This window comes from Lissotriton helveticus, chromosome 11 (assembly GCF_964261635.1).
Source record: "Lissotriton helveticus chromosome 11, aLisHel1.1, whole genome shotgun sequence".
NCBI classification, from domain to species: domain Eukaryota; kingdom Metazoa; phylum Chordata; class Amphibia; order Caudata; family Salamandridae; genus Lissotriton; species Lissotriton helveticus.
The window spans coordinates 416,367,943-416,393,513 of NC_136072.1; the positions used below are offsets into that span (position 1 = coordinate 416,367,943).

Here is a 25,571-nt window from a genome sequence, read left to right on the forward strand (position 1 = left end):
CAATGTTGCATATAGTCGTTTCAACAAATCCAGGCCCAAAAGATTCTCACCACAACCTGTAGATAGAATCAGTGGAGCCGTTAGCTCACGAGGTCCAATCATAAGAGGCAAAGGACTAGAGACTGGGTTACTAACAGGGGCGCCAGAGAATCCAACGGAAACGTTCGTTAAGCCAGACAAAGGTGCGCCAGGGAGTTTCGAATGCATGATGGAACTTTTTGTCGCACCAGTGTCTAACAGAAAAGGCTCAACTACACCAGATGTAGCCACTGCAACGTAAGGCCCACTCTGATCGACCGGAACTGACACTACTCCCTCTCTTTGTCGTTGGCTGTCCTAGTAATGGTCATTTACAACAGTCTCATGCTCTACGTAATAATCGTCCACATTATACTGTGCAGATCGGACTGACCCCGTGTTTCGCTGGTCAAAACAATTATTCGCATCCGATTGATTTTGATGACGATCAATCTGATTGTGGGATGAACCACGACCTCTACCTCGTGATGCCTGTTGGGGACCACCAACACGGTTTCCACGTGTCGACACACCATTCAGACGGTCCCGTAAGGCAAGACAATCATATTTTAGGTGTCCCTCTTTCCTACAATATGCGCACTGATTATACCCAAGTGAAGATCTATAATCAAAGTTGTCAGAGCGCGGCTGCATCCTATCGGGCTGTGCTCGTGGTCGATACTGCTGTTGTGAATCATTTTGGGTTGATCGTGGAGGGTATGCTTGCTGCAACAAAACCTTCGTTTTGAGTTCTTTCGTTTTCTTTTCTACACGATCACTTTCTTCCTTTTCCCTATTCTCATAATACTGGGCCGTTGCTAGTATTTGCGCAGGGGTTGAAACTGCCCACGCACTTTCTGAATTCTTCAATTTGTTGCTTAATTCAGGCAACAAATTCGACACAAATTTGTCAACAAATAACCGCTGGCCTCCCTCGGTGCCCATGTCCTGACCGCTGTGGTCGACAAACGCTTCCTCAAACCTTGTAAAGAAATCCGAGACACTCTCGTCTTTCTTTTGCTTACAAGCTGATAACTTATCCCAGTTCACCTTCATCGCTGGCATGAGAGTTTTCATGAGCGTAATGATTTTTTTCTGAGGCAAATCTAAGATTAGCTGGTCAGGCTTAGCCTCACCAACTTGTAGTCCATCAGCCGTTATCAATGCAGCCCAATCACCCCCTAATTCAACTGCGTGATCGGCTTGACGAATTTTAGCCCAAACTGGTTGCGGTACAACATTGCCAAACAACATGTCGATGTCGGCAAGGTTCATAATAGAAGCTTCCACCAGTTGTGATAACTCCTTATAATAACCAGCCGGATTTTTACGCGGATCGGGTAAGGATTGTTTCACTTGCAAAACTTCCGATCGTTTCCATGGAAGATGTATCCATACCCTTCGAAAATGCGGTAGAACCACAGGGTTTGCATTAGGATCACCAGGCACCCACAGTGGCGGAACCTCTCTCATAGGATACTGACCAGGAGCCGCTTTCCAATTCTCAGTGGTATCATCTGAGGACACCCGAGAATGTGCTGTGGATCTGAACGCTAATAAGCGTTCCACGGCACGTCGTACATCGGCTCCTATAATCATACCGTTCAAAAAGTGATTCTGAAGTTCAATTATGTCGGACGGTACATTATCTACATCATCATTATACCATTCTTCCCTCAAAAAGTTACACATCTCCTCAAACACGAATCTCTGCGTAGGCTCATTAAACTGAGAAAACGTGTCAAAGACCACACGAGGAGTGTAGTTGGCAGGATGTCTTATCCACCTATGTGCCATGGTTACTAACGTCTCTTTCTCCCTACCACTAGGGATCTGACTCCGTCTTTGAGGAGTTTCAGATAAATTAGACGAAAATAATGGACCAGAAAGAGGTGAATAAAGGGTAGCAACAGAGTTAGGAACACGCTTACGAACAGAAGGAGAAAGAAAAACAGGGGCAACAACACTGGAGGTGAAGGAAGGCATAGTAGGAACGGACAAGGTAGTTGGAGTAGCAGAAACAACAGTCTGCGAAGGTACAGGTACAGGAGCAGTAGGAACGAGGACAGGTGGCGGAACAAACATAGGGTTAACAACGGGCTGACCCGCAGCCGCTGGAGCAACAAGGGGAGCTACAGGAGGAACAACAGGAGCAGCTACAGGAGCAGTAGCACCCTGTACATAAGGAGGTGGTGATTTCATCAAATATGACAGCAAGGAATCCTCCTTCAAATCTTCTTCTTTCCTTTCTGGATTATTCGGTAAAACCGGATAACATTTATCTATTTTCATGTGATGCAATCTAGTAGAGATTTCCATTTCCTTTTCTTCTTTTTCCTGTTTACATTCTCGTATAGTTTGCATTATCGGAACGAACCCTTGCTTTTGATCCTTTTTAAGTTGTTTGATTTCTTTCTGCTTGGCCTCTTTACGCCATATCCGAAAGGAATCAAACATAGCTGGCCTAGCTTTCTTTAAAAATAATTTAGCCTCAAGATTATCTAAAATCGAAAGTTCAAAAGTTCCATGTGGTGGCCATCTAAGGTCACCGTCTTTCTTTGTATAGCGGACCCAGTAATAATTTTTTATTATAGGACCCACCCCATGTCGACTATAAAGATCATGTATCGGAGTTCCAACTGGAGGTATCGGACACGAGTCCTCCAACCGGGAATCCATTGCGCAACATTGGAAAATACGAAACAAACCACTATGGCTAGGCATCGTGCACACTAACCTAGTATCAAACTTCAAGGATTACCGAAGCAATAAAACCTCGTGTAAGTCAAAACCCCCGGTTTTTGGCAATTGCAACTGTCAAATAATACTAAGAACCAATACTAAGAACCACAAATGCAATGGAACCATGCAATACAACAAAGCCTTAAGGCTATCACAAAGCTCGGAGAGCTAACAACAAAGCCTGAGGAGGCTATTACAAAGCTCGGTGAGCTATTACAACAAAGCCTTAAAGGCTACAACAAAGCTTTCAAAAAGCTAGAACAACCACTAAGGACTGGGAGCGACCCATAAATACTTAACTCGGAACTTCAATGGCGTCACCAGGAAGGCCCGTCTGTCGTCTCGCTTGTACGTAAGGTCTGCGCCGGGCGTCGAAGACAGGTCGACAGTCAGGGCATCGGTCCGTCGCAGCCGTCAGGAGGCGGGAATCTTCGCAGGGAAAAACTTCGGGCCACTTATTTCGACAACAGGATCGATGAAGCGGGGTGCACCTTCCCTCGGAGATTTCACACGAAGCTCCTCACGCTCATCAGGCTTTGGACCGGTACCGCTGAAGTCGCCCCACGTTGGGCGCCAGCTGAAGGACTGGACTTTTAACAGTACCAGCGGTGCCAGGGAACAACACCTATAACCTTCATGGGATACCTGTTTCGGCGCACAAATTACAGAGACACGGGATACTTCCTTCGGCGTCAAAGATCAGCGTTTATTACTGCAGGGAGGCAAAAGTCACAAGAAGTACAACAGTGTGTAGGTTCTGAGAGTCTGCTTCAAATTGAGTTTGTAGGTCGCTCTCTTTTATACAGAATGTTGTCATTGCATAACATGTGGACAAAAGATTACAATCCGGTTCTCACAGTAAACTTCAAAGGGGTCGCTTTCATGTGTTCAGAATCCCGGAATATAATTACAATAGCAATGCCGGTTCCCAACTGTAAAAGTACATCTTCCCACCATTAGGCATACCTATTTAGAGTTGTAAATGACAAAGAAGAAGAGACAAGAGCAGCTGCAAGGAAGTCAGACACGTGTAGAGAAAAGAGTGTGGGGGTAATATCGGAAGCATGATCGTAGGATCAAAGAGTTGGATCCATCACCTGCAAGGCTGTCATAATAAGCCGGCACGACCAGATTACCCTCAAGCTGAGCCATTTGCCTTTGCTGTGTCATTCCTCCGGCCATAAAGACGCATGAAAGGAATATGCGTCTTCCGCAAGGCTTGGGAACTAGAGGGTCAGGGGGCGAACAGTTATCTGCTCGCTGACTACGTGAGGGCAAGAAACAAAATGGATGCCGTATCTAAAATGGAACCCGAGGGTTCAGATGAAGAACGCGTAATATTAGACGAACCCTGGCAGGTAGCGTAGCGAAAACACACACACTTGCCGAACTCGCCATTTACGGTTCGTAGATACCAAACTCGTCCATATTCGGCAATGCCCAGAACATCGTAATAATTTTTACGGAACCTCACAGGGAGGAGTTCAGTCCCTTGTGGAATTTCCGCAGCTGACTGCAGATGAGTTTAGGGGAGTGGCCTCTGTTATTACATCTGGGTCTCCACTTGATCCGCTCCCATTGAAAATCTGGAAGGAGTTTGAGGCTGAGCTTTTTCCCCCGCTTCGGCTTGTTTGTAATAAGTCACTCTCCACTGGAGTGGTTCCTTTGCAATGGAAGAGGGCAGTGGTGACCCCTTTACTGAAAAAACCCACCCTTGATCCTAAGTGCTTGAAGAACTTTAGACCCATCTCGCTTCTACCTTTTCCAGCTAAAATCGCAGAGCGGGTGGGGGCAGGCACTCTCTCCAGACATCTCGAGCAACACAAGCTCTTGGAGGAAGTGCAGTTTGGCTTCCGGCCAGCCCATGGTACCGAGACGGCCTTGATGACCGTGCTGGATGAGCTTCGTTGGCGAGCAGACCGGGATCAGGCAGGTGTGTTGATACTGCTTGACCTGTCTGCCGCCTTCGATACGGTGAACCATGCCATCCTGCTGGACAGGCTGAGAGAGGTGGGGGTTGCTGGCAGGGCCCTGGAGTGGTTTGAGTCCTTCCACAAGAACCGAGAACAAGCGGTGACCTTCCCTCCCTTCCAATCCACCTTTTCTACCATCTTGCACGGCGTTCCCCAAGGCTCAGCAGTCAGTCCGGTGCTGTTTAATATTTATATGAGGCCCTTAGTTGCAATCATCAAGAAACATTACATCGAAATTGTCAACTACGCTGATGATACGCAGCTGATTCTTTCCCTGGAGGGAGATAACTCGACCTCCTTGGAAGAACTTCATAACTGTCTGCGAGATGCGGCGGGGTGGTTGAAAGCCAACTCACTGCAATTCAATGCGGAGAAAACGGAGGTGCTATACTGCCCTAGGCCTAGGGTGCAAACTCTTCTACCCTGTAACTTCTGGCCTGGGGACTTTTCCTCAGCGGTACAGCCAGTGAAGGTAGTGCGTAACTTAGGTGTTATGTTCAATACGGAGCTTTCTCTGGAGGCGCAGGTATCAAAACTAGTAGCTGGCTGTCTAGCTGTCATCCGACTTCTAAGAAAAATTCTTCCCCTACTTTCGCCCCCTGCCGGGGTTGAGGTGGTACGCTGCACTGTGCTCAGCAGGCTAGATTATTGTAACTCCTTGCTGCTGGACTCTCCAAGCTTTCTTATGGATAGACTTCAGAGAGTCCAGTCTGCGACGGCTAAACTAGCTCTGGAGTGGCCGACGAGAGCCTCCTCCTCTACGGCCTTGGCCCAGCTACACTGGCTCCCGGTGAGACAGAGGGTACAATTCAAGTCGCTCTGTCTGACCTTTAAGGCCCTGCATGATCTAGGTCCTGCTGGCCTGCAAAGGAAATTTAGATGGTATGCCTCAGCCCGCAGCCTACGCTCCTCCTCTGCTAGGTTGGTGACAATACCTCGGTTTAAGAAAATCAAAGCAGGAGGAAGATTGTTTGGCGTAGCCGCGGCGAAACTGTGGAATGCTCTCCTGGCTGAGTTTAGACACATTTCCGATCTCCTCCTGTTTAGGAGGAGATTGAAAACACTTCTCTTCCCTAAACTCTAGTCTGCTACCGCCCTCCTTTCTTATGCTGTCTTGAGTCTGCAAGCGCCAGGATGCCTTTTAGGTGATGGATGCGCTTTACAAATGCAATAAATAAATAAATAAATTCTAAGCAAAGTTACATCAGCAATAGGGAAAGGTGTTCCATTGAAGGAAGTCGCTTCCTTAAATGGCAAATCCAGATTTGGTAACCGGAGATTATACAATAGTGAAATGTCTGCTAATAATTGCATTTGACACATTTCAGCGTGAACATGTGGTTTTGCAGTCCTTGAATAAAAACATTCCTACAGTAACCATATATACTAGGGCTGTTTTTGGCAATAAAGCCACACTGGGCTAATGGAGTAACTATCACAAATACTCTTTTTTGTAGGCATAAGGCTTGTAGTGCATTGACATACGACTAAAAACTGAGATTTATAAACACCTGTAGTACATTCCCATGATCACTGAGACACCGTTCCAGACAGACATTCACAATCCGCACCAGTAGTATATGTGGAGTGGGCACCGACATACAGATCCAAACAGACCTCAACAACCATAACATTCTTGAGAAAGCCAAGAGTGTAGAAAAAAATAGACCAGGGTTCAGGATTACTGGATGTTAATGAATAAGGGAAGAGTGCATGGTGTTTAGTCTTAAGAAAGGAGGGTTAGGGGGCATTACTGAACTCTTTAAATATTGAAGTCGGCAACCTCAACAAGAAAGACATGACTTATTGTTGACATAAGTAATCAATACTGAGATGTGATTTGAAAAGCAAGGGGTTTCAATAATATAAAAACACTGCAGCCATCAGAGCACTTAACTCGTATGGCAGAGAATATTGGGTGGTTGGACACTTTTCTTGAGTGAAGCGCAATTCTTAGGAAGAAATGGGTGCTTATGTAAATCTTTCTTTCTTACTGCAGGGTTTTGCAGTAAGAGTTATTTGTCTTTTTTTCACGGTTATTTGTCACAGTTATTTGTCACAGTTATTTGTCTTTCTTTCTTTTGCAAGTTATTGCTATGGATGAACATGAAAGCAACACTGATATTAACACTTTCTTCTACTCCCAGTTTTTTCTGAAGTTGCATGTCCTGTCATGCAGTGTAAAAAGCATTTGGTTAGACTGCTTTATTGTTGTCCTGTACCTGGTTGAAAGAAGGGACTCGTGGTCGGTGATGTAAACCACCAAAAACATAGATTGGCACAATAATGGTCCTACTCGCAAGATAACTTGTTGTTTTCTTTCAGTAAATAACAAATAGTACTCTGAAAGGACACCATTCACCCACCACAAGAATGGTTGGAAATGAAGCCCATTGTTTTTCTACAGTTGAATGTTTGTACAAGGCTACATATAGTCATGGTTGGCAGTGTGTATAATATTTGTCTGTGTTTCTTGCTGGTTATTCCGAGTACCATACTACTGTTTGGTTTACCTATTGAGCAAAACATTTTTTCAGCAACACAATTGATGTACATTTTGTATTCCATATATTGGACTTTTACGCCACTCATCCCATCACCTCTTTTTTTTTATTTATTTTTTTACCTGCAGTTTCCTGGGGACAGTGTCATCACTGGTCAAGGCCGAATTAATGGAAGATTGGTGTACGTTTTTAGCCAGGTATGTGAACGTATTTTATTCTTATAAAGTTAAATATATGTTGTGTAGAATGTTGGCTGCATCCCACCTGAGAGAACATTCTGTATGTTCTAAAGACGACCTGGAGCTGCCATGTTTTATTTTGTAATGGATAGCATACTAATTAGATATAGTTGACAGACCTAATCACAAGTGAATATATTTCTTAGGGACATCATATGCAAATTAACATTTAGTTGCTTTACTGTAATCTGGCTTTCTGTTTATTTTTAAAAGGATTTTACAGTGTTTGGAGGCAGTTTGTCTGGCGCCCATGCACAAAAGATCTGCAAGGTAAATCAACAGCTATACATCTTATGTTCTTGTGTTTGTTCCGAATATTGCGTGTTCATGTTGCGTTGTTCTTGTAAAGGTTAGATTCGTTTTTTGCTTGACCAACAAATGTTTTGTGCCCTTTTCCCCGTTCTACAATCTTGGAATTTGTAGTTAAGGGGGTGGGAGTTAGGCCTTAATTGGTTTTCATCTTCTTCCTCTGAAGAAGAGCTGCAGATCGAGCGTCAGAATGTTTGGAGTCCCTGTGTTGTAAAGACATCTCCCGCTGGACTGTTTTGTCTCATATTTTAGCTGAAGAAAATCTTCAAACCCTCTGACTTTATTCGTACACTAAATATTACTAAAATACATTTCTAGAAGTTGTTTACTGAAGACCAATGATGGTTGATGGGACAAAAAGGTATATTCAACACTTTTTGTTAGGAGAGAATGGAAATGTGTTTTAAAGTGCCCTTCTGAAAAAAGAAATGTGTAAAATGTCAAACAGGAAGCCCTTTTTTATTAGAAGTACAGCGCAGTCATGTTCCTCATGTTGTTTATTGGCTACTATACACTTCCATGATCTGAAGGGCTAAAGCTTTACTACCTAGTTCTTATACATATCCTTAAGGCTTATGTATGTCCAAATATGCAACACACTATGCTCTTTTATACAGATATACAACTCATAAAAGTAAGGTACTATTCCCAATGGACTCCTGCCTCAACTGCTTAATTAATTCATTTTATACTGACTGGTATCTGTTAGGTTGGCAATCCTTATTGTAAGTGTATGCCACATGTAAGCCTTTATTGAAGGCGGGGTTAATAACTTTTTTTTTCTGTTGTCATGCTTAAGTTGATTTACTAAAGTCCTTTTCATTTTATTTTCTGCCATTCGTTTGACATGCCTCAAACAAATGACTTGCAACTATATAGAAGTAGTTCACATTTACTCATTGCCTAAATAATCTTAACATGTTAACCATTATTTGGTGGAAGACCACTGACTCTTCTCTCTCCGATGTGACCCATAACCATGGATCTTCACTGCTGATTTTTAATGAGCATTTCAGTTATACGAAATGCTATAGTTTTATTTTGGTTCAATGCCTTTTTAGCTTCCCTGGTAAATGTTTGACTTTTGTGAACCAGAATTCAATAAGGTGTAGGTTAAGAGCATTGCTTCATAATTACAGTTGCAGAGTGTGCTGCAAATATATAGATATTGATTGAGGTCAAGAGTAAGGTTAGTAGCAGATTTGTTGGGGTGGTTTAGGGTTAAAGAAATTATGAATTACATTCTTTAACCAGCTATTTTAACCAAAATTGAAATAAAAGTCTGGTTTGAGTAGCTTTAGGACTATTTGCCACGGTTGTTTGTACAGGAGTAGCTGATTTTACTAGATCAGAACTGTGTGAACGCTCTCATCCTGGGATCCTCGCCCTCCGCCTGGGGCGACTCCTGGTGGCCCCCCGCCCTGGGCAGCGCACCCAAACCAACGGACCACGCACGCAACCTGGGCTTCATCTTGGACTCCTCCCTCTCCATGGCCAGACAAGTCAACGCCGTCTCCTCGTCATGCTTCAACATCCTGCGCATGCTACGTAAGATCTTCCGCTGGATCCCCACCGAGACCAGGAAGACGGTCACCCAGGCCCTCGTCACCAGCCGACTGGACTACGGCAACGCCCTCTACGCCGGAACCACCGCCAAGCTCCAGAAGAGACTCCAGCGGATCCAGAACGCCTCCGCAAGACTCATCCTCGACGTCCCCGACACGGCCACATCTCCGGACACCTGAGAGACCTGCACTGGCTCCCGGTCAACAAGAGAATCACCTTCCGCCTCCTCACCCACGCACACAAAGCGCTACACAACCAAGGCCCAAGATACCTCAACAGCCGCCTCAACTTCTACACTCCCACTCGTCCGCTCCGATCAACCAGCAATGCCCTCGCCGCCGTCCCTCGCATCCGAAGAGCCACCACAGGAGGAAGGTCCTTCTCCTACCTGGCCGCCAAGACTTGAACACCCTCCCGACCCACCTCCGCCTGACCCAAGACCACCTCGCCTTCAGGAAGCAGCTCAAGACATGGCTGTTCGAGCAGTAGCGGACCCCCCCCCCCCCCCCCAAGCGCCTTGAGACCCTCCGGGTGAGTAGTGCGCTATATAAATGTGCTGATTGATTGATTGATTGATTGATTGATTATAACATACCTTCTGATGTACCTTGCTCAAAACTTTCAAGGGCAGTGTAGAAGCTTGAGAGCAGCAGTGCAATAGTATGTATTGGCTAGTATAGCAGGCATGTGAAATGCTGTAGGAGGCTTTATCTCCAGTCCATATCCTAGATGCAGGTTGCTGATAATGTACCAGTGTTACAATTGCAATAAATCAAAGTTAAGCATTTTCAGTGGATACTGCTTTTGTGTTATTTTCAGGTCATGGACCAGGCTGTCCTGGTTGGGGCGCCTGTGATTGGACTAAATGATTCTGGGGGAGCCCGTATCCAGGAGGGTGTGGAATCTTTAGCTGGCTACGCTGACATCTTTTTGGTAAGTAGATGTAATTGCATTTAGGAGTGCCATGTTCTTTTGAAGAATGCAAGCCAAATGCTACGAGTGTAGAAGACTTATGTTTGGAAGAACATGCCTCTTACAATGCCCGTTTTATTTATACTTGTCAATGGATCAGAGAACAAACGTTTATATTGTAACTGCGTTGAGGAACTCCCATTTCATAAAGTACACTTTAAACCTGGAGAGGTACCTCCTATGTGTTATAAATTACTTGTTACGTCTATATTCCAAAGGTGTGTTGATTTAAAAAGAAAAAAAAAAATCCTGAGATATTCTGTATCTCCTCACTATCTTATACCCCTGAGGTTAATTTGCTTTTTATTAAGACTTGCCCAAGGCTTCATACTCCTCAAATAAAAATAATTAAAAAAAGTTATTAGTTAAATAAATTAATAATTTCATAGTTTCATATGGAATGTGCCCAGAAAACAGGTTTGTGCTACAGTGCTCTGAAAAACCATTTATATAACGTCCAACTGCTGTGATGCCAATCCAGATAATGAGTGATATCCTCGATAGTATCAATCCCCTTGCTTCAAGCATGTCTGTCTGTCATTTTGGTCACATACCATTTGGGTCCTGTTTTTTACACACACACACTCAATCACTGTTCCTGTTAGGCCAGGAAAACCTTAAGATTGTTTTGCCTCAATCTAAGCTAATGTGTCCTTAAATATTGACATGTCTGTGGCATTCCTACAGTCTATCGTTTCAGAATTATTGGGGAATTCAATTGTATTTATGAGGGACATGTCATTTTCAGACTGCTCAACATGAAGTTTAATGATCCATTTGGATTTACACACATAAATGAGTGAGTGGATGCCAATTGTTGTAGCCTTTATTTTTGATATATCATGTTCAAGGCGATATGCAGTTCAGAAAAGTAAATCTATGCTTACCCATACACCCATGCCTTGATGATCTAGTGGTCATCGATATCTTGGAGTCCGTATTTTTGTAGGTCTGTATTTTAAACTAAATATTTTATTACACCTGAGGGTGTATGTACCACTAGCAAATACGTATCGTTAACTTAATTGGCTGTTAAGTACCCGTCTTTAACAGACTGTGTTAGTCTTTAAAGTGTTTAGACTGCATTTGGTGAGAGCTGAGGCAGCGTATGTGACTTTTTCAAAAACGTATTCATTGGAGATTTTTTTTAAGCTTTGCACTTGAAGATAAACTCTGCTAATGAAAGATGTACAGCTTCAAGTTCATATGCCATTACTACACCCAGCTTGTACTTTGGCTGGCTCATCAAACACGGCACTGATATGAATATGGAAGGTTGTATTGCAACTGTTATATACAATATGTATCTACCATCTCTGGCTAAACCTTGCCACAGCATGACCAACAAATATTTTGACAAGATGACTCTTTAAATCTATACTTGTCTGTGCCTCTCTCTGTACCGCTTGTAGAATCCCAAGCCTACAGTTTCAGGCAGCCTAGCGCTTGAACCTTGTTCTTCATCGTTAACAGTTTTAGAGTCCAACTTGTCCGTCTTTTTTCTCTTGTTTCACTTACATGTAAAATGAATCCTTTATACTTACTCCCTAGAGGACCCTTAGCTCTATCAAAATGTTCTGTAGTTTGCTGAACATACATGAACACCATGCCCACCCTGCCCATGCACAAAGCACTATCAACTGCCTTCAGCTCTCTGGCATTGCTTCTAATTATTTTCAAAGACCTAATGTAATTCTTTAAGAATGAAAGCCTTAATCTTGAGCTTAATTATCCTTATTCAGAGTGTTCTTAGACTACTGTTCATCTACTTGATGGCTTTCAAGTCGGCGAAGTTGATAAAGGTGCCCTTCATCCAAAACCTCAGAAAAAATCCTGATGTATTGTTAAATTTGTGGCCTATTTTTAACACCCACCACCCCAAATTGTTCTGGCATTTGACTGGATTGCATTCTTTCTACGAAACAATGAACTTGTGGCTCTTCCTATTGTCTTTCTCAACTTTATCCCTGCTGTGTACCACAGGATTTCCTTCTTTCTCCTATAACTATTCTTGTTTTCATTGATCAGATCAATTGGGTTATATAATGTTTGCTCATTGGCTTTCAACCAAGTTCAAAAACAGACTTTGTAGTTTACACACAGTTTATGAGAATCCAGTAATAAATGTAAAGCAAATGGCATCATTTAAATCTATTGAAACTAGATATCATTGTTTTTTGTCAACAAGACCCTCTCTGGTACTCTGAACCTTTGCCACAAGCTCTGGGAGCCTGACCAACCTTTTTGTTCGAGGCATATGAGCTGTAGATTACACACTATGCATAGATGGCCACCTAGTGTTGGGCCCGGATGTTTGTAGTTTGTTTTGTTGTAGAAAAGCCTTTGGAAGTCACGGGATAGGTGACTCCTCCTTTGGAGGATACTGCGCATGGGCATCGGCACCATCCCCGGATTGTTTTTTTCCGCCACCGGGCTCGGATGTGTTCCCAGCGCTCCGTGTTGGAACCGATTTCCGTCGGCGCGCAATCCTCACCAGCTTCGAGAATTCAGTTTAGAACGCGTTTCCAATCGACGCTACTCCATCAAAATCCAGGACTTCGATTCCGGTCGCCGTCGAAGGCCTTCGGGCCAAACTAGGCCTCGACTCCAGCTCATGGAAAGGACGCCATTTAAAAAGTGTTCTCAATGTGGGTCGAAGTTTCCCCACACCGACCTTCATGAGGTGTGTAACCTTTGCCTCTCCCCGGAGCACGAGACCAGATACTGTTCTGCCTGTGCCTCCTTCCGCTCCAAGAAGACGATCCGGGACCGAAGAGCTCGGAGAACAATAACTCAAAGATCTTCAGCTCCGATTCCAAATGACCTCTTCGAGGAAGGCGTCGACGCCCCAGACAACATGGCGTCGACAGCAACTCCGAGGCAGAAAATTCCGATGTCGAGGACATCACTCCAGCGCAGCGGGTCATAAGTAAGACCGTCGACCCCGACCCTTCCTCGACACACCCCAAAAAGGCTCCGGTCACACCCTCGGGCTCGAGCACACACCGAGACACAGCTTCTACTGCCCCACCTTCGGGCCCGGCTAAGAAGCTAACAAAGCCTTCAGGCGACTTGGGCTCGAGTCGACCTCCACACACTGCCGACGCACACCTACCGGCACCGAAAAAGACACCATCTGTTGCCACACCCACATCGAAACAGGCAGTTACTACCTCGGCCCCGAAACCAAGGTCGGAGTCAGGCAAAGCTTCGGATCCGAAGAAACAACCCGATCCGAAACCGTCATTGGCACCGGAAAAATCGTCTGAGCCGAAAAAACATTCGGAGACGAAAAAGATCCCAGCTTCTCCTGTAAAAGACATTACCAAAAAACCAAATGAAGCAACTTTGGTGCCAAACCTTCCTCCACACCAAAAGATCACAGTTCTGCAGAGGACTTATTTCACCCAGACCCTGCACAAAAGAGTTTGGTGAAAGATCCAACTACTGGTCGACTAACTTTAAGTTCACAGAAACGACAACTAGAAACACCAGCACCGGCTCCTCCTCCAAAGAAGAAGAACCTAGCTACTTCCCCGCTAAGAGTGCCTTCCCCTTCTCCTCCACCTAGGTCATCGCCACCGGTCCCCCTGCCACAGCATTCCCCTACACACACTATCATACATGATGATAATGGGGATGATAGCTCTGATGACATGGGGGGTAACGCAGATGATCCATCTATTCACCCAGGCTCACCTGAACCATGGAACGATTATAACACACCAGACGTTCCAAATGTCCCTCAAGATGACATATACCCCTCTAGGTCTTCCAGCCAGAAGACACTATGGCCTTTAATCAGCTGGTACACAGAGCTGCGCAATATCATGGGGTGGATATGCATACAGACCACGTAGAGGAAGACTTCCTACTAGATACATTTGACAATGCACAAAGATCTTCATCCATTTTACCCATGCTCAAAGGAGTGATTAAACACGCCCCTGAGGTTTTCAAAGACCCAGTTAGAACTCGGGTCATTAACCCAAGAATAGAGAAAAAATATAAAGCTGCACCCTCAGATCCAGCTTACATTAAAGGCCCAGTTCCTCTAGACTCACTTGTAGTTTCAAACGCACGCAAAAGGGCTAACTCACAAGCATCAGGTGAGGCTCCCCCACCTGACAAAGAGTCTAAACTCCTTGATGCGTCAGGAAAGAGAACTGCCTCACAATCAGCAAACATGTGGCTTATCGCCAATACACAAGCATTATTGGCATGTTAAGACAGAGCACACTACGATGAACTGATGCAGCACCTCCCAGATAAGTACAAAGATAGAGCTAATGAGCTTATCCAAGAAGGGAAAAATATTACTATCACCTCGATTCGTTGTGCACTTGACGCAGCAGACACCGCCTCCAGGACAGTTAACACAAGTGTTTTGCTGCGTAGGCATGCGTGGCTACGCATATCAGGTTTTAAACCTGAAGTCCAGAGTGCTATACTCAATCAACCCTTTGATGAGCAACACTTATTCGGACCCAATGTGGATGTATCCCTCAAAATAATGAAGAAGGATACAGACACAGCAAAATCTATGGGAGCCTTGCTGTTGCAGGCTCCCAGACGTTCATTTCGACGCTCGTCCTATAGAGGTAACAACAGAGGATATGCTTCAGACACACCTTCCACCTCCTACAAAGCCCCCACACAATCTACATATAGTAAGGGCAACCAAAGGGGTGGTTACAGAGGTAACAACAACAAGGGCAGAGGCAAGACCAACAATTCCCGCTCTGCCTCCACCCCTACCCAATGACTCCCCTCCCCCCGCCCCATTCCACTCCGGTCGGGGGAAGACTACAGCAATATCTACCAGCCTGGGAGAACATCACATCAGACAGGTGGGTGCTTCAAATAATCCAGTCAGGTTACTGTTTAGAACTAACATCCACCCCCCCCCAAACATACCACCCAGACAGCGTCCAATGTCACAAGAACATTTGACACTGCTCAGACAGGAAGTGGTATCTCTCCTGCAAAAAAATGCAATAGAAATAGTTCCAAAGCATCAGCACAACAAGGGAGTATACTCCCTATATTTCTCAATTCCAAAGAAGGGCGGATCTCTGAGACCTATTCTAGACCTCAGACCTCTAAACATTTACATACAGTAGGACCATTTTCAAATGGTCACACTTCAACAAGTCTTTCCGCTCCTGTTACAAAACAACTTCCTTGTAACTCTAGATCTCAAGGATGCCTACTTCCACATTCCCATCCACACAGCGCACAGAAAATATCTCAGATTTGTGCTTGACGGGACAGCGCTACCAGTTCAAAGTGCTCCCATTCGGAGTCACAACAGCACCAAGAGTGTTTACCAAATGCATAGCAGTCGTAGCAGCACACTTAAGATGACAGCAGATTCATGTCTTCCCATATCTGTACGACTGGCTCATAAAGCAAGTTCATACCAAGGTGTGTACAACAAACTCAGGCCACAATTCTACTACTCCACAACTTAGGATTCAGAGTAAATCACACCAAGTCACATCTGCTACCCTCGCCCACATAACAATACCTCGGTGCTACAATAAACACCTAATTAACACTAGCTTATCCCTCTCCAGCCAGAATAACAAGTGTACAAACGCTACTAACAAAATTCAAACCACAACACTCGCTTCCAGCTCACTAACAAAATTCAAACCACAACACTCGCTTCCAGCTCGAGTGTTCATGCAACTCATAGGAATGATGGCATCTTGCATATTTATAGTACCTCACGCAAGACTGCAAATGCGTCCACTTCAAGAGTGCCTAGCACAACAGTGGAACCAGGCTCATGGTCAATTAACAGACCAGGTGTTTGTAGGCAGTCGGACTCATCGCTCTCTGCAATGGTGGAGCACAAAAAACCTTTCAAAGGGCCGACCGTTCCTAGATGCCAGTTCCCCAAATAATTATGACAGCGGACGCGTCGCTCTCCTTCTGGGGAGCTCACCTACTGCATCACACCATGCAAGGCAGGTGGACACCGCAACAAAAGCTACTCCACATCAACCACTTAGAGTTGCTAGCTGTCTTTCTAGCCCTAAAAGCATTTCAAACTCAAGTGTCAGGCAAAGCTGTCTTAGTCCGCACAGACAATATGACAGCGATGTACTACATAAACAAACAAGGCGGAACACACTCTGCAGCTCTCTGTTAGCACAGCAGATATGGAGATGGGCTATACCTCTAAAGATCTTCCTCTTAGCCCAACATGTCCCAGGAGTACAAAACACCATGCAGATCTACTAAGTCGACAGACACAGCAGTCCACGAGGGGGAACTTCATCCGCAAGTTCTTCAACCGTTTTTCCAAACGTGGGCACAACCTCAGATAGACCTCTTCGCCACCCACGAAAATGCAAAATGCCCAAACTTCGCCGCCAGATACCCACACCCATTGTCCAAAGGCAATGCGATACGGATAAACTGGTCAGGACGATTTGCGTACGCTTTTCCTCCTCTCCCACTACTCCCATTAGTGTTACGCAAACTACAGCAACATTCCCTAACACTCATTCTAGTTGCTCCAACTAGGGCCAGACAACCGTGGTACACCACACTGCTGCAACTATCTGTGGTGCCACACCAAAAACTAAGCCTATCTCCACGCCTATTAACGCAGAACCATGGAGAGATCAGAAACCCGGACCCAGCTCAGCTCAACCTAGCGATCTGGCTCCTGAAGTCATAGAGTTTGGTTACCTTAACCTGCCTCAAGAATGTATGAACGTCATCAAAGAAGCTAGAAGTCCCACTACCAGAGCATGTTATGCTGCTAAGTGGAAAAGGTTTGTGATATACTGTCAAAAAAATCACATAAACCCCCTGGATGTGTATATTCAACACATCATAGGATACCTCCTACACCTTCAAAAGTGTAACTTAGCATACACATCTATCAGGTTACACCTTGTTGCTATAGTAGCATACTTACAAAATAGACAACATCTATCTCTTTTTAGAGTACCAGCTATAAAAACTTTCATGGAAGGGCTGAAAAGAATAATCCCTCCCAGAACAGCACCTTTTACCAGTGTGGAACTTAAACGTCGTTCTCACACGTCTCATGGGGCCGCCCTTTGAGCCTTTACACAAATGTGAATTGCAATTCCTAACTTGGAAAGTAGCTTTCATAGTAGCCATTACTTCTCTTAGAAGAGTAAGCGAACTGCAAGCATTTACCATTCAAGAACCTTTCCTGAAAATGCATCATAATAAAGTTGTTCTTCGTACTAATCCTAAATTCCTTTCAAAAGTCATTTCACCTTTCCATCTAAATCAATCTGTGGAGCATTCTTCTCGCAGCCACAAACAGTAGCTGAAAGAGCTCTACACACTTTAGATGTTAAAAGAGCGCTTCTTTATTACATCGAAAGAACACAAAGTTTTCGCAAAACAAAACAGCTTTTTGTGTCCTTTTCACCACCACATAAAGGAAATCCCATATCAAAATCTGGAATTGTGAGGTGGATTGTCAAATGCATACAAATCTGTTACCAAAAAGCCAAGCGTACGTTAACAATTCCCCCAGAAGCCCATTCTACAAGAAAGTTAGGGGCTTCTATGGCATTCTTAGGGAACATTCCCTTAGATGACATATGCAAAGCAGCTACATGGTCTACACCGCACCCATTCACAAAACACTATTGTGTAGATGTGCACACTAAGCAACAAGCCACTGTGGGCAAGGCTGTACTAAAAACTCTATTTCAAACAACTGCAACAGATAGGGTTGGTCGCCGCTAAGGTGGGTACTGCTATACAATCTATGCATAGTGTGTAATCTGCAGCTCATATGCCTCGAACGGAAAATGCTACTTACCAGTATGCATCTGTTCTTGGCATGTAGAGCTGCAGAGTTACACATGCCCACCTGCCTCCCCGGCAACCTTTATCTGTTCCAGTATTATCTTAATTCGATTCAAACTACATGTACATCACTACTTCTTGTACAGCTCCATCACTTCCCTAATGGCAAAAAACAATCTGGGGTTGGAGGCGATACCCATGCGCAGTATCATCCAAAGGAGGAGTCACCTATCCCGTGACTACCAAAGACTTTTCCACAACAAAACAAACTGCAAACATCCGGGCCCAACACTAGGGGGCCATCTATGCATAGTGTGTAACTCTGCAGCTCTACATGCCAAGAACAGATGCATACTGGTAAGTAGCATTTTCCTTTCCCTCTATGACAAATATGTTTTGTTTCCCTATAGTAATGTGGTGCCTAGTGTTTGGTTTTCTCCGTAAAGTCCTTCAGTTCCTGCATTTATTTCCTTTCTCCATCAAATTTTAGTTTTTAGTGCTCTGACCATTCTATGGTGAGTTACGACAATGGTTTGTGTAAGTGCCTGCTGACCTACTTTCATATTTAAGTTTCAGTGCATTCAGATTGTTGCTCCCAGTAGATGCTCTGAAGCAAGACCATGTTACTTCTCCATCGAAGACAAGTTAGTCACTCTTCAGTTGAGTGAGTGTGAATCTTTTGAATAGGCAAATGGTTTAGTTTGTGGGTGTTACCAGGGTTCACACACAAAAGGTCGTGACCAGATTATGGGTTGCCGCAAAAACCTAAACGGTGGTTTCACCCAGATACCACCTGGATCCAAGTAGTGCGTTGTGTGATTGGTTTTATGCTCTTCCGAATATAAATTTCAGGGGTAGTAGAATCCCAATTTTTGTTTTCTGCGTCATATATACTGAGAAAATAAGAACTCATCTTTGGCATTCTTTAATTTTCTTGCAGGAAAAGAAAGACAGCCGACACGTGTTTTACCCCGAAGGCCAACAAGCCAGGGTTTTCTCAAGGCAGGAATTCTTATGCGGTTGTTGTGGAATATAAAAGAACGGTGCACGATAGAAAGCGTTAATCGCTCGGTCCAGCTGCGGTCCAAATGCTTTCTTTTATATTCCACAACAACTGCATAAGAATTCCTGCCTTGAGGAAGCCCTGGCTTGTTGGCCTTCGGGCGAAACACGTTTCGACTGTCTTTCTTTTCCTGCACACAACTTCAAATAAAAGAAAAGAATGTCAAAGATGAGTTCTTATTTTCTCAGTATATATGATGCTGAAAACTAAAATTGGGGATTCTACTACCCCTGATATCTATATTCGGAAGAGCATAAAACCAATCGCACAACGCACTACTTGAATCTTTTGAATGTTCGCTTTTAAGTGTAATGCTTTCCCAATACTTATCCTAACATTAGCGTGTAACCAGGCAATATTTGTTTGGTAAGGCTAAAATCTACCTTGCAGTGGAGTCACCGAGGATAACATTAATTGTCAAAGCTCCACTACCCAAGCTTATGCCTCAATGTTTCTTACATTCGTACATGGTTTCAAATTAGTTCATGGTGTGCAGAGTGTGAACATGTTGAAGGTAACACATGTTCAAAAAGATTGGCATGCATGCCTTATGGTTTTTAGATCCATTTCTGGTCCTTTGACTGTTTCAGAATATTTTCTTGTACAGTTTTTGGGGGAGAGCTATTTTCATAGCATTGACTACACTTTTTTCTTTCTTGCAGCGGAACGTGCTCACCTCTGGTGTGGTTCCCCAAATCTCCCTTATCATGGGTCCTTGTGCAGGTGGTGCAGTCTACTCACCTGCCCTGACAGACTTCACTTTCATGGTGAAGGTAGGTGACAGTGTATATTTAATAGAATGTGAAAGCTAGCAAGTGTAAAGTTTGTGATACTAAGAATAATGCGAGATCCTTAATTTGGTCCGGTGTTGCAGAGCTAACAAATATATTGCAGCTTTTTAATCTTTAGCAAAATTTGATTCATAATTTTCCATTTGCCCCAAATTAAACTTCAGCACTATGCTTTTTAAGTCACTTTTAGATATCCCAATTCCTGGTGGAAGTAGGTGCTCAATATAAAATGACCAAGTTACACTACTTGTAGGCCTAGTGGCAATTAATATTTTTTTTCAATCCCTGGCCCTTAGAAGGTAGGGCATTAGGAAGTGATGCTTGTCTCAAATAAATGCTACAAACAGATCTGGGAGAATCGGAGTTCTAAAGCTGCTGTAATCCGGAAGCGTTCACATACCATCAACGTTGAACAATAACTGATTCGGTACCTTGCCAGGAGTGTAAACCAAGATTGGAGCTAGAAAGTTACCAAGCCAAGTAGTTGGCAGGAAAGGTTTTATTGGCTATGGGGTAGCAGTTCATTGAACCCATAATTTGAGGGCGTTTTTTAATATTTTTTTTACAGAAAATGGTGTAATATCTTGTTTGAAGAATGGTGGCAGAGAGTTGCTGTAGCTGGTTTCAAACGTGTAGCTGAAAGCCCAATAACAGTACAGGTGAACAAGAGTGTTAAGGTGCACCCTGGGAACTTTTACTCAAATGGAGTACATTAAGTTCAAAATTCTAAATGGGGGTTGAAAGAGCAAAGTTGGGACACATTAGCCCATGGATTAGCATTTGTGTTTCAGGCGAGGGGACTTGGGTGGCAGGGCAATGCCATGACAGAGCATTGCAATTTTGCTGATGTAGCTGGCAGGATGCTCTTCAGAAGGTCTGAAAGTTTAACATTTACGACACCAATGATGCTGGTATGGAGAGTTTGAGTTTTTGGAACGGAGAGTTCTCTGGATTGAAAACATTGGCCATGCCATGATGGTGGATAATTTATTTTTCTTGGTAGGGCAACTTGTCAGAGTAACAGTTAGAAAGATGAATGTATCAACAGTGAGTGATGCGAGTGCCTTTCATCTTTTTTCGAACCTAACAGAAATTTGCTAACTCCCTAAGCGTAGGTCTTCTGACCGCTTATTCTGTAGCACTTGAATATAGAAATCAGTAAACAAATACAAGTTTATCTCGCACTTTTTTTTGTAATCGTCTTTATTGGTTTTTAACAAGTTGTGCATGTTACAAACTTCGACAATTTTATTACACAAAGCATCCCAGTGACATTAGTTAAATCGACTCTTCGTGGGGTACCAGGCAGTGTGGTATGCTGATGCCAGGAAACATAAGTAACGTTGTATATGCCATTAAATATTATTGACACTATAACCAACAAATAGAACAATACATTTGCTTTTCTCTCACTTTTTTGTGTTCCAACCAAACTGCAATTCACCTAGAATTGTACGATCTCATCTAACTTACATTTACATTGTGATGCAGACCATGTAAAAGCAGGAATGAATATTTATGTATAAATGTTTTAAGACGGAGGGGGAAGGAGGGGGGGTGCAGTGTGTTCCACTTAAATGCAGAAGTTTATCACACATTTATTGAAGAAAAAGTAAAAGAACTGCAAACAGATGTTAGGGAAACAGTTCCAGAGATGACTCAACCTAAATTGAGAAACTGTTAAAAAAAATAATTTTCTATAAAAATAAAAAACCTTGATGGTAAAACGTTTTCAGCAAGATTCAGTCTATCAGAGGGGTGCCGAGGTAATGGAGAAAGATTTCAGAAAAAATAGGTTGTGTGTGTTCTGGAATTTGCTTAGAATGTTCCTTTTACTTTTTTCCCATCAAATACCCGTTTTAGACATGTAAAGAATATTTTTTTTGAAAAATCTGTTTGTTTTCAAGCGTAGTACATCTCAGAGCAATAAAACAAATTAAGAACAACTCAGGCCATTGCACTACAGCATTCTTCAACCCAGTGAGCTCTGTAGCTACATGCGGGTACACGTACATTGCAGATATGTAACAGTTACAAAGACGTTTAAGAGTTGCACAAATCTTTTACATCATTCTGCGTTCTGGTGAGCATTTAGGTACTGCGTGAGATATTGCCAATAGTCTTTCGGTCTGAATCGAGCAGGAAGCTCTTCCTCATAAGTCCTTAAAGTGTCCTGACAATGGGACAGATCACCCAGCCATTCTCTAATAGTTGGAGTAACTGTACTATCCCAGCACATAGATATACGTCGTTTGGCAAGGAGTAACGCCACAGCACAATATTTACGTTTCATAGCTTTGACTCCACTCAGCAAGCCCAATGGGCATATCCTAACATTACATTCAATGGTCATACCTACCATCTCTGTCAACGTCGTTGTGACTTGTTCCCAGTATTCGTGTATCTTCATACAAGCCCATGCCAAATGTATGAAGTCAGCCTTGTCATGACCACATCTCTTACAACACGCTTCCGTACGAAGTCCATACTTACAGTTTTACAGGAGTATGATACGTCTGGTGCAGGTACTTGAAATGCACTAGTCTCAAATTTCCATTTGGCGTTAACGTTCTAATTAAATTACAAGAGATGTGCCAATCTTCTTCTGTTAGAGGTGCGTCTAGTACTGAGCTCCATCTGTCCCTGGCTTCGTGTGTGTTCCCGTTCATCTCATTTTGCTCTACAGTATTCAGACGAGATTCTAAATGTGTGGTATTCTTAGACGCAAGTATCAATTGCAATGCGTCAAGTTGTGGCGGTTCATCAGGGTATGTGGGATATAATTTTTTTACCGCTTCCTGCAATCTAAAGTGAGTGAATCGAAACAGTGGAGTTTGATTCTGCACATAACGACAGATCTTGCATGGTTATGAACTTCCCGTTTTTATATAGGTCTCCTAGTGTGTCCAGTCCTATCTGCTGCAATAGTTCCATGCCTACCTTTTCGTTGGTTACCGATATTTCAGGATGAAAGTGAAGTGGTTGGGCAGGTGCGTATAGTGGTAGTTTGTTTGCCAGCTTTCCAAGTCTCTACCGTGCGTTATTTGTAGCCTCAATAGTGTTAATATCTTTATCGTGTAAGGGCTGGCGTTTGTGCGTGATGATTGCTGTCAGTGGTATGGGTAGTGCGTCTCCTTCCTCTACAGCCGCATGTGTGAGGTATGGGATTTGGTGATACCAGTATGTGGCATACTGCGCTTGTGCACATAAGTAATATAACAGAAAGTCTGGAACACATAGCCCTCCTTTGGAGTATGGTAGCGTTAATGTGCGGATTCCAACTCGGGCTTCTTTGCCTGCCCAGATCAGCCTGGTCACTGCTGATGTTATACGCCGGAAAAACTCCCTTGGTGGGGGAATCGGGGATATTATTGAATAGGTAAAGGAGTTTGGGGACAATTACCATTTTGACAATCGCTATACGGTCGGCCAGTGACAGTGTCAGCTGTATCCAGCGATTTGCCTTATCTTCAATGGAAAGCAGTGCTCTACCATAGTTAGTTAGAATGACAATGTCTGGGTCCCTATGAAACCATATGCCTAAGTATTTGAAGGGGTCTTCTTGCCATTCCAACGGGAAATCTGTGGCGTGTGGCAATGTGGTGTACGTGAGTGGGATAATGGATGATTTGTCCCAATTTATCTGGAGTCCAGACTGCCCTCCAATTTTAATATATTCCCGTAACAAGGGTGCTAGATGAAGCTCGGGGTCTCCAACATACAGCAACATATCATCTGCGTATAATGATATGTGCAATGGTCTGCCGGGGAATTGTAGCGCAGATGGGTGATGATTTTGTCGTACTTTGCATGCTAGCGGCTCTTGAGCCAGGGCAAATAATAGGGGAGACTGCGGACAGCCCTGTCGCGTGCCGCGCTCTATCACTATGGAGTCGGAGGTGTAGCCATTGATTCGTATCATAGCCACTGGCTGTGTGTACAATAGTTTGACGCACTGGACGAACATCGGTGGGAAGCCCATCCTGTTTAGTACTGTTACAAGGTAAGTCCATTCAATGAAGTAAAACGCTTTGGCAGCGTCTAACATTACTGCCATCTCTTTAGTACGTGGTCTCATATAGTGGGATATTGCGAACAGGGTGCGAGTGTTATATGTGGTTGCTCTTGATGGTATAAAACCAGATTGGTCTGGGAGGACCAAGTTGGTCATAAGAGGTTGTAGACGCGTTGCAAGTGTTTTAGCCAATATTTTTGAGTCCACATTTATAAGGGATAAGGGGCGATATGAGTCGCATATCTCTGGATATTTGGATGGTTTTAACAGTGCAATCACCATCGCTTCCCTGAGTGTCGGTGGGAGTATGGTTTTATCAAATGTGTCCCCAAACATCGCAACTAGATGCAGAGCTAATAGGTCGGCATAGCGCTTGTAAAATTCACACGCAAACCCGTCGGGTCCTGGAGCTTTGCCATTCGGCAGGGTCTTAATTACGTCAGTAACGTCCTCCACAGTAATCGGGAGTGATAGATATGTCCTCTGTGTGTCCGAGAGCCAGGCAATAGCAACGTCCTCAAGGTACTTGAATATTTGATAAGGTGATGCAGTAATCTGGGTTTTATAAAGTGCGCTGTATGTTTTAACAAATTCTCTCAGGATACCCTGGGGGTCTTTGCTTATGGCTCCCCCTTCACCACGTATTTGTAAGATCGCTTGGGATCCCCTTCCTTCACATATTTTGGCCGCCAGTACTCTGCCTGGCCTGCCCCCCTTCCCAAACGCACGGGCTCTGGGACGTTTGTGTATGTATTTGACCTCCTCTTCTGCAAATGTTGGATACTCAGTGAGTACCGTCCTTATTTCCCCCAAAAGTGCTGTGTCTTGGGTTAATTCGTATTGGTGTTCGAGTGACTTTAGCTTCGTCTCACAACGCTCTAATTGTGCCCTAATGTCGCGTAGTATCCCTACCGTGGTGCTGATGCACACCCCTCGTATCGTGGCTTTAAAAGCCTTCCACAGTAGGCTTGGATCCTCTGTCGACCTTTCGTTTAGTTGAAAGTAGTCTTTGATCGATGTGGCTATAGTGTTGTCATACAATGAGTCAGTGAGTGCAGTGGCGTTGAACCTCCAGCTATATGGAGGTGGTGTGTAATTTGGTATTTTGAGGGTCCGCACTATTGGGTTGTGATCAGATAGGGATTTGGGCATGTGCTTAATGTCCGTTGTCCATAACAACGCGTTCTTGGAGCCCAGCCAGTAGTCAATACGTGACCAGCTGATGTGGGCAATGGAGGTGTGTGTTGCTTCGCTAGCGTCTGGATGTCTTGTCCTCCATATATCATGTAAGTGTAAGTCCGCCATCATGTCTAGCACTTTGGTTCGCGCTTTTCTATGTGGTTCAGTCGTCGTCCCCGATCTGTCTACTCGATCATCGAGCGCTAGGTTTAGATCTCCACCCCATAGCAGGACACTGTCTAGTCTATCATGCAGTTGCTGCCATAGTTCGTGATAAAATTCAGGAGCATCAACATTCGGACCATATGTATTAATTTTTTTGTAAAAATATTTTTTATTGGCAATCAAGTGCTGAGGATACAATACAGCATAAAAGCAAATCAGGCAT

At 43.9% G+C, this 25,571-nt stretch overlaps 1 protein-coding gene across 2 annotated transcripts in view; it reads left to right on the forward strand.

Moving 5' to 3' along the window:
* Positions 1-25,571, forward strand: part of PCCB (propionyl-CoA carboxylase subunit beta) — a 418,796-nt gene that overhangs the window by 74,067 nt on the left and 319,158 nt on the right. For both annotated transcript variants that reach the window (XM_078665880.1, XM_078665881.1), the window contains exons 3-6: positions 7,366-7,434; positions 7,690-7,746; positions 10,171-10,284; positions 19,861-19,971. In XM_078665880.1, the coding sequence (XP_078522006.1) occupies positions 7,366-7,434; positions 7,690-7,746; positions 10,171-10,284; positions 19,861-19,971 (351 nt within the window). The remainder of the gene's footprint in view (positions 1-7,365; positions 7,435-7,689; positions 7,747-10,170; positions 10,285-19,860; positions 19,972-25,571) is intronic.